General features: G+C 49.8%; 1 protein-coding gene across 1 annotated transcript; it reads right to left on the bottom strand.

The window, feature by feature from the left end:
• Nucleotides 1-293: 293 nt before the first annotated feature.
• On the bottom strand, nucleotides 294-3,069 carry LOC138297144 (acidic proline-rich protein PRP25-like). Its single transcript, XM_069236635.1, has 2 exons — nucleotides 2,956-3,069; nucleotides 294-947 (listed from the first exon to the last, which is right to left on the bottom strand). The coding sequence occupies exons 1-2, from the start codon at nucleotides 3,067-3,069 to the stop codon at nucleotides 294-296; spliced, it is 768 nt and encodes a 255-aa protein (XP_069092736.1).
• Between the last annotated feature and the right edge of the window lie 5,541 nt (nucleotides 3,070-8,610).

Raw genomic sequence — 8,610 nt, 5'->3', positions numbered from 1 at the left:
GTCTAAATTACAAAAGGCCACATGTCCACAGGGCACAGTCCAAGGCCTAACTTGACTCCTGACACAATCTGGAATCCACTGTTCAGGGGCATCATGTCGGAAATGGGCAGGCACCTCAGGGGGAAGGGGTGGGCGGCACCTCAGCTGAAGTGGGGAACTTGCCCACTGGTTCTAGAGGGGGCGCCATGCCCATTTGTCTTTGGAGAGGGGTGCAAGGCCACAGACTCTGAAGTGAGGACCTTGCCCACTGGTTCTGGGGTAAACTCCTTGTACAACAGTCCCTGGAGGGTGGCCTACATGCCCTCTGCTGGAGGTGAGGGCTGCTGTGGCTGTGCTGGAGGTAGGGGCTCTTGTGCCTCAGCTGGAGGTGAGCGCTGCTGTGCCTGTGCTGGAGGTGAGGGATCCTGTGCCTCAGCTGGAGGTGAGAGCTGCTGTGCCTGTGCTGGAGGTGTGGGCTCCAATGCCTCAGCTAGAGGTGAGGGCTGCTGTGCCTGTGCTGGAGGCGGGGGCTCCTGTGCCTCAGCTGGAGATGGGAGCTCCTTGACCTCTGCTGGTGGAGTGAGCCGCTTGCCTTTCATTGGTGGCTGAGTGGGCCTCTTGCCTTTCATTGGTGGTTGAGTGGGAACCTTCCCTTTCTTTGCTGGTGGAGGGGGATCCATGTGTCCCCTCTTGTGACTGGTCCCATTGGCTTTTGACATGCCACTTGTGTCCTTGCCTCCAGGACTGGGAGTTGCCTCCACTGTCCCCGTCTCCTGTCCCTTTCTTCTCACCACCCTAGTCCTCCCTTTCTGAGCAGGATGTGTGCCCTCAGTAGGAGTGGCAGCCATCACACTCTGAGGCCTCTTTGTGCCAGCAGCTGATGATTTGATGGGAGCAGCGGCAGACTGTTTGGCTGAGGTGCTGGGCTGGGTCGTTGGGACCCTGTTCTTATGGACAGGATGGTGGGGCTAAGGGAGAGAGAAGAGGTCAAGTTGGGCAAGGAAAAACTTCTTAGGGATATTGGGGCGGGATGTGGGAGGAGGGATGGGAGTGGAGGTTGAATGAGTGGTTGTCAGAGGTTTACGTGTGCTGGACTTGGGAGCAGGTGCATGGACAGTGTGCATGTGTGAGGTGGATGGCTGTTGGGTGTCTAAGTGCGTGTGTTTGTGTCTCTTAGGAGTGGGGCAGACAGGTTGGGAGAGGACAAAGGGGACGCGTGAACGGAGGTTAAGGAGGTGTCTGCAAGTGAGGTGTGTGTGCTGCTTGATGTGGTGATGGTGGTGGTGGCTGTTGATGTAGTGCAAGCAGGTGTGAGTGCGGATGTTACTGTGAGAGAGGAGGAGGAGCAGGAGTGAGAGACAGTGGAGGAGGTGGATGTGGTGGTTTGTGCAACTGTCTGTTGTTTGTGTGAGTGCTTGTGGTCTGAAGTTTGCTGCCAGCGTTTGACTGTGCTTCTATTGTGTGATGTTTGTGTCTATGCTTGTTTGTATCTGTGCCTGAGATGGGTTGGGATTGAGGAGACTGGGAGTGGGAAGTGGTAGTTGGGGGGGACGGTAGGAACAGGGACACTGGCTGCCATCGGAGAGGAGGCCAGAGCCTGAAACAATCTCAGTAGGGCCGCCAACCCACTGTGGATGCCCTCCAGGTATGCATTGCATTGCTGCATCTCGGATGCCAGCCCCTGGATGGCATTCACAATGGGTGACTGCCCTACAGAGATCGATCTAAGGAGGTCAATATCCTCCTCACAGAAGGCAGCATGGCTCACTGGGGCCAGGCCTGAGGTGCCTGGGGCAAAGGAGATGCCCACCCTCCTGGTGAGCTGTCACGGGTAACTCAGTGGGGGACTACTGGGAGGCAGTGCTGGTACAGGGGGTGGCGGCTGTACCTGTAGCCTGTGTGGTTCCAGAGGTGTCTGCCACGACCTGGGTGCTTCCATTGGAGGAGGAATCAGTTTTGTCACCTCCTGTCTCCGCCATGGTGCTCCCCTCGCCTTCCGTCTCACTGGTCCCCTCGGCGTCGGTGGACTCTGCCTCCTTGGTCCGGTGGGATGCAGATCCCTCAGTCAGCAGTGCCCCTCCTCCTCCGCCAGATGACGCTAATGCACACATTGACAGGATGACAGAAGAAAATAGAGGGGAGAGAAAGGGAGCACTGGGACAATTACAGCAGCAACATCACAGTTGGCATACACATTACCATCACACACAGGGATCAGGATTGAGCACTATGCATCGGACTGGCATTCCATTGGCTAGGTGCCACAGCAAGATGAGAGCCAACTGCCCCCCTCCTGGGACCCACTAAGCCCTGTCTGACATTGAATGAAACCTAGCTAGGATAATAGATGTTGCTAAACACCATTTACCTTGAGCTGGATCACGCTGCAATGGCTGAGCTGGCATTAAGGGGCACGCATTAACTGAAACCCACCACCAGGATCCCATGCCACCCAACAATATTTGTTGTCATACTCACTGGACTCACCCCATTGTGGCTGCTGTGCTGCCCTCAAGTGCCCATCCATCTCTGGGTAGGCCACCGCCAGTATGCGGGCCATCAAGGGGGTCAGGTTCCGACAGGCACCCCACCCTCCCTGGGAGGCCCTCCCCAGCTGGGCCTCCGCGGTCTTCTGGGCCCCACATCTCAGGTCCTCCCACCTTTTCCTACAGTGGGTGCTCCGCCTGCTATAGACGCCTAGGGACTGCACGTCCTTGGTGATGGCACACCACAATCCCTTCTTCTGATGGGCGCTGACCTGCAGAGATAATACAGATAGGAGGACACAATTAAACATACAATCCTGCCTGTCACACATATGACCGACAAATACCATGTCCATCTCCACTAGCACACACATCACCCAGAGGCCTGAATGTACACTACCACCAGACATACCCCCAATCAAATGACAAACTGCTAGCACACACATCACCTGCAACCTTGTCAAATGCATCGTGCCCATGGTGTACTCACCCGTTGGTCTGGAGGCCCATACAGCTGTCCATACAGGGGCAGGACCCCATCCACCAGGCTTTCTAACTGCTCCAAAGTGAAGGCAGGGGGCCTTTCTCCAGTCACACGGGCCATGGCAGGATCCAGACACAGGTCACAAAAGCACACGCAGTGGAGGTGTTTTCCTGTGGAAAGTCAGGAATCAAGTGAGGTTTTAGACAGAAAATGACGGTCCCATCTGCAGCTGTGTACACCGTCACCGCCACCGGTGATCCCCATTGGACACTGTACTCCATAGAGCCCCATTTTAGCCAATGAGGAATAGCACGGCTGTGCAAGACTGCCTTCTGCCATGACGCCCAGCATCAGCAGAGTTACCTTATTTCCACCTGTCCTTACTTACTGAACACATATTGCGATTGTCCCCTGCAAAATGAACAGGTGTTCAGGAATAGGAAGAGTTTCCACTCACTCAATGTACAAATGGTGTGCCTACCAGACCAGCACATCTCCCATGTCACTGCCAAGTATCCTGGGTCGGTGCATGATGCCTTCGTCCTGAAGAATAGCAGCATCCCAAATATGATGGCACAACTACAGAGGCACAGAGTGTGGCTAATAGGTGTGCCAGGGTCCCCACCCAGAGTATGCCTTCAGTCATCCCCCAGACCATTGTGTAAGGCTAATGTTTGTCCCTCAATACTTGCAGGTGACTCTGGCTACCCAAACCTATTGTGGCTCCTGACCCCTATGAGGAATGACAGGACAGGGGCTGAGAATTGGTATAATGAGGCACATGGCCGAACCAGGCAGATCAAAGCATGTACCGTCGGCGTCCTGAAGGCCAGGTTCAGGTGCCTCCATCTGACAGGTAGATCCCTCTGCTACTCCTCTGAGAAAGTTTTCCAGATAGTTGTAGCATGCTGCATGTTGCACAACTTGGCCCTCAGACAACATGTGCCTTATCTGCAGGAGGAGGAAATTGGAAATGCCCCTGTGGCAGCGGTGGACCCTGATGACAGTGAGGATGAGGAGGCAGAGGATGAGAATCTGGACAACAGAACATCAGTTATACATCAGTATTTCCAATGACACACAGGTGAGACAGTGGAACTGACCATTCCTCTTATTATTTATGGTTGAGTGGGCCTATTATTTGTGTTTTCAGTGTGGCTGTAGCAGGATGGCATTCACTTCCTTTGCATCTCAACTGACTGTCACCTATGCCTTCTAATTTTGTAGATGTTGGTGTTATAACAACTGTGTACTGTTGTGATGACTACAGACAGCTACAGCTCATTATTTGTATTCTATCACAGAGTTCATGTCATTTGGACAAGATGTAACTGTTAACATAATTGCAAATTTTTATCACATAAAGCACTATCACTCAAGTTGTTTTCATTGTAGTGAAATTTATAGATGGAATAGTGCAATGGAATGGGGTTATGGTAGAGGTAAGTCCAGGGTATTGGGCTAGTCTGTTTGTAGCACAGGTCCAGTGTCCAATGGGCCATAGGAAGGGGAGCAAAGGCAGTTCAAACTGGACAAGGTGACACAGTGGGACACAATGGGGACATTCAGGAGGGTCTCATTTCCTGGCAGTGGTCTTGGTCTTGGCATGTGTCTCTGGCATCTGTCTGGGTCGCAGGGAACGTTTGTGGGGTGGTTCACCTTCTGCAGGGGGAGGGGTGCTGGTGGCCTGTGGGTCCTGTGGCAGGGCCTCCTGTCCACTAGCTGCAGCAGATGTGGTGGGCTGTTCAGTTGACTGGTTAGTGGAAGGGGCCTGCTGGTTTGCTGTATATTCCCTCATTATGTTGGCCTTATAAGCCAGCAGCCCTGCTATGGAGACCATGATGGTGTTGAGGGCCTGCAAATCTTTCCTGCTCTCCTGATGGTGTACCTCCTGCAGCCGCTGGTTCTCCTGCTTGATGTCAAGAATCTGGCCCATCTTGTCCTGGGATTGTTGGTAAGTCCCCAGGACATTAGTGAGTGCCTCCAAGACAGTCAGAGCCCTGAGCCTGTCTTCCCCCTGGGGCACCGCATTCCTCTCAGTGTCCCTGTCCCCCTGTGCCTGTGTCCACTGAACGGTGTGCTCACTGCCACTGACCCCAGGACCCTCATTGTCTTGCCTGTGAGGTGTGCACTGTGGGCCCTGTACAGGTGGGCACACTGCTGATTGACGTGTCTTGGGGACAGAGTTGTGGGATGTTGGGTGGGTGCTGTGGTGTTGGATACTGATGGGGGAGGCTCTGTGGTGGACTGGGAGTGGGCTGGGGTGGCCGACTGACCAGTGGTCCCTGATGGGCCAGGAAGTTCATCCAGATCCAGATGTCCAGAGTTACTTCCGTTAGGGACTGGCTAGCCATGGAACTTCCTCGCCACTGGGATTGGCTGGGGCACATGCAGGGAGGGAGAGATGTATTATGCATCATGTCTGTGACATATTCTAAATCCCTAGCTTCCCCTTTATCAGTGCTGTTGCCCTGCCACCTTTGTTTGAATATGGTGATGGATTGCGGGATTGTTAGTTCTCCATGCTGTGCATGCATAGGTGGTGGGTGTACATACAGGGCTGGGAGGGCTGTACATGCAGTGTGTATGGCATGCAGGGCATGGCATTGGGGTTAGTCATATGTTTAGGTGCACTGTGGGGGATGGTGGGGAGTGTTGGGAGTCAGGGTGAGGGGGTGAGATGGCATGCAGGTATTGGGGGTGATAGGTCATAAATGTTGACTCACCAGTGTCCAGTCTTCCAGCTACCGAAGTGAGTCCCTCAGGATGCAGTATTGCCAAGACATGCTCCTCCCATGCTTCTCCGTAGTTCGCTCCACCTCTTCCTGATGTCATCCCTTGTTCTTGGATGCTGACCCACAGCGTTCACCCGGTCTGCAATTCTCTGCAAAGCTCCATCTTCCTTGCTATGGATATTTGCTGTACCTGTGCTCCAAACAGCTGTGGCTCTACCCTGACTATTTTCTCCACCATGACCCGTAACTCCTCATCTGTGAAATGGGGGTGCCTTTGTGGGGACATAGGTGTTGAATAATATGGTAGGGTGTGGGGTGTGTGACGGATGGCTGGGTGTTAGTGGTGTGTGTAGTTGTGTCTGTGATTAGCGTGTCTGTCTATGGCTATTTTTCGCAATCATAAAGGATTGTAGGTAATATGGGTGCGTGTTTTATAGTGCTGTGGGTGGGTGGATGTGGTGGGTGGATGTGGTGTGTGCATTAGTGTCAGGTGTGTGTTTTTGGTATTGGCCAATGTTGTGTTGTATTGTTTTTGGGTGGCCATTCTGACCGCGCCGGTGTGTACCGCCAATGGTTTACGGCCGTTGAATGTCCGCCATGGTGATTTGTGGATCATAATGTGGAGAGCGTTGTTTTGTTGGTGTGACGGTGTGGGTGTTCATACCAACACTTTACCACTTACCTTTGATCTGGTGGATTTGTGTTTGCGGCAGTATTCTGTCAGTTTACTGTGTGTGTGTCATAATATGATGAACTGATGCTCGCCTCCACAACAGTATGTTAGCGACCGTCACCGTGGCGGTACACAGGATTTACCATCAATGTCATAATGAAGACCAATTTGTCTTAACTTTAAAGTATACATTGCCCTTCCTTCTTCCTCTGAAATGCAGCACAATTTTGGTTTCTGTTATGGAAAACAAGATGGCACTTTCTGCAAGAGACCTGGGTTTTTAAGCCTCAGTTATCCTTTTTGCTGTTTGGTCCAGTTATATAAGTTGTCATGATTTTTCAATATTAATTTTCTTGTGCTACAGAGGGCAAAATTGCAGAATTGTAATTCTTTTAAGACGTCCATGAAGTCATGGACTGTGCTAGAGGTCATGGATACGCAGCAGAAGCATTATTCATAGCTTCACGAGGCCATCAGCAGTATCATGATGTCCTTCTTCTTTTTAGGAGACCAAAGTCCCATGTGCTTGACTTGCAGAGGTACAGCTCATAGAACAAATGAGCAGAAGCTATAAAGCCTTCCCTGACAGTTTTATTATGTAAGGTCATTGCGGTGCCTTCCATATTCATCACAGCATATTTTACATGTACCATCCAATGAGTCATTCTGTCAAAAAGGGGAATAATAAAATATTGTTTAATTTTGAAACATATTTGCAGTAAAGTCTCTTCAAGGGCAGTGCCCCTTTCAATCAGTCTGATTAAGAAAGTCTGAGGGGCAATTTGAATTTTACTGTTAAGGGAATATCTGCATCTTAATGGTGTATATCTATAAACAGGCAATGAAAAAGTTAATATTTTGGATTTTAAATGTTTATCATCACTTCTGGGTGAAAAAAGTTCTTTGAAAATTGTGAGTGGCGTTTAAGCAAGATATACGAAGCATTTTGTAATTGCAAACCCTGGAATTTACAACATAACACAGTTTGCAACCACAAAGTTGCATTTTCAAATCTTTTTGCCATTCAGAAGTCCCTCCCTGATTCGTAAAAAAGATTTTTCGACAAAGAATCGCAATTAGGAGAGGGTCTGTTTGCGTTGAGTTGTATCAATGGCCGCCCGCCAGACTTAGAATGAGGGCCTATGTCTTCCCACATGGGAAACATTATTTTTTGAAGCAGCACAGGTTCAGGAACATAGGCTTCCTTAAACATTAATACCCAGATCTAAGAAAAGTGGTGCTTCATTACATGAAGCGCCACTTTTCTTGTGCCCCATTGCGCCCCCTAACGCCACCATGTGTGCACCGACCATGGCGCATGTCATAAATTCTGATGCTATTGTGGTACTTTGAAGGATTAGTGCCAAAAATGTTGGCACTAATCCTGCAAAGTACATAGAGGTCTATTATAAATAATGGTGTGCCTCATGTTAACGCCTGTTCTGAGCACACGTTAAACATGATGCAAAAATGGCACATTGGAACCTAATAGATTTCACTGCACCATTTTTCTGGGCCTCCTAATGGGGGAACGCCCCCCTTGCATACATTATGCCTGCTGCAGGTATAATGTGGCTCAGGGGTTTACAAAGTGGCTCAATGCGTGCATTGTACCACTTTGTAAGTATGGTGCAGTATTTTTGCCAATCGAACGACACATTAGCACCTTCTTAAATTCGGTCCTAATGGGGCTTATTTACAAGACCCTTGCACCATTGGTGGGTTACTTTTTTCCCATATAAACAGTGACACCCTGCAGCGCACGGGACTTGTAAAAAAGCCCCTAATTGTTTCCCGTTTGGGGATGTGAGCATAGGGATGGCGATCTGCTGTTCTTGTAGGTCAGCACCCCTGTGTTCCTAGTTAATCCAACAGTGACCTACATAAGATTCCATAGACGTGGCTTTCTGTGATCTGTCAAGTGACTGGGCATTTGTTAAGGCAAGCTATTAGTACAAATGACTCATCACAAACTGAGAGACATGTCACAAAAAGTTGGTGAGCAGTTTGCATCCACTGTTTACTCGGGGATAAATGTTACTGTTAAATAAATATTTACATCTATAGAAAATAAACAAGTATTGTTAGATCAACCTCTTTTCGAAAGACAAGTAAATTGCTTATTGCTTTGGTTATGCGTTATTGTAGAATGACTTTCAGTTTTAAAATGTGACTCTTACTTTAACCAATGTTACTAAACATTTCTTAACTTTTGACTTTTGCTGAAATAATAGTTAAATCCTTTGTTGAAAT

Source organism: Pleurodeles waltl, chromosome 5 (genome assembly GCF_031143425.1).
Source record: "Pleurodeles waltl isolate 20211129_DDA chromosome 5, aPleWal1.hap1.20221129, whole genome shotgun sequence".
NCBI classification, from domain to species: Eukaryota; Metazoa; Chordata; class Amphibia; order Caudata; family Salamandridae; genus Pleurodeles; species Pleurodeles waltl.
This window is presented reverse-complemented; position numbering and strand designations above follow the sequence as displayed.

Excerpts from the sequence above, each read along its gene's own strand:
- LOC138297144 (XM_069236635.1), bottom strand. The coding sequence starts at position 3,069 with ATGGCCCGTGTGACTGGAGAAAGGCCCCCTGCCTTCACTTTGGAGCAG. Across the intron at positions 948-2,955 it reads ATGGGCCTCCAGACCAACGG|CCCCACCATCCTGTCCATAA; the intron begins GTGAGTACACCA and ends TCTCTCCCTTAG.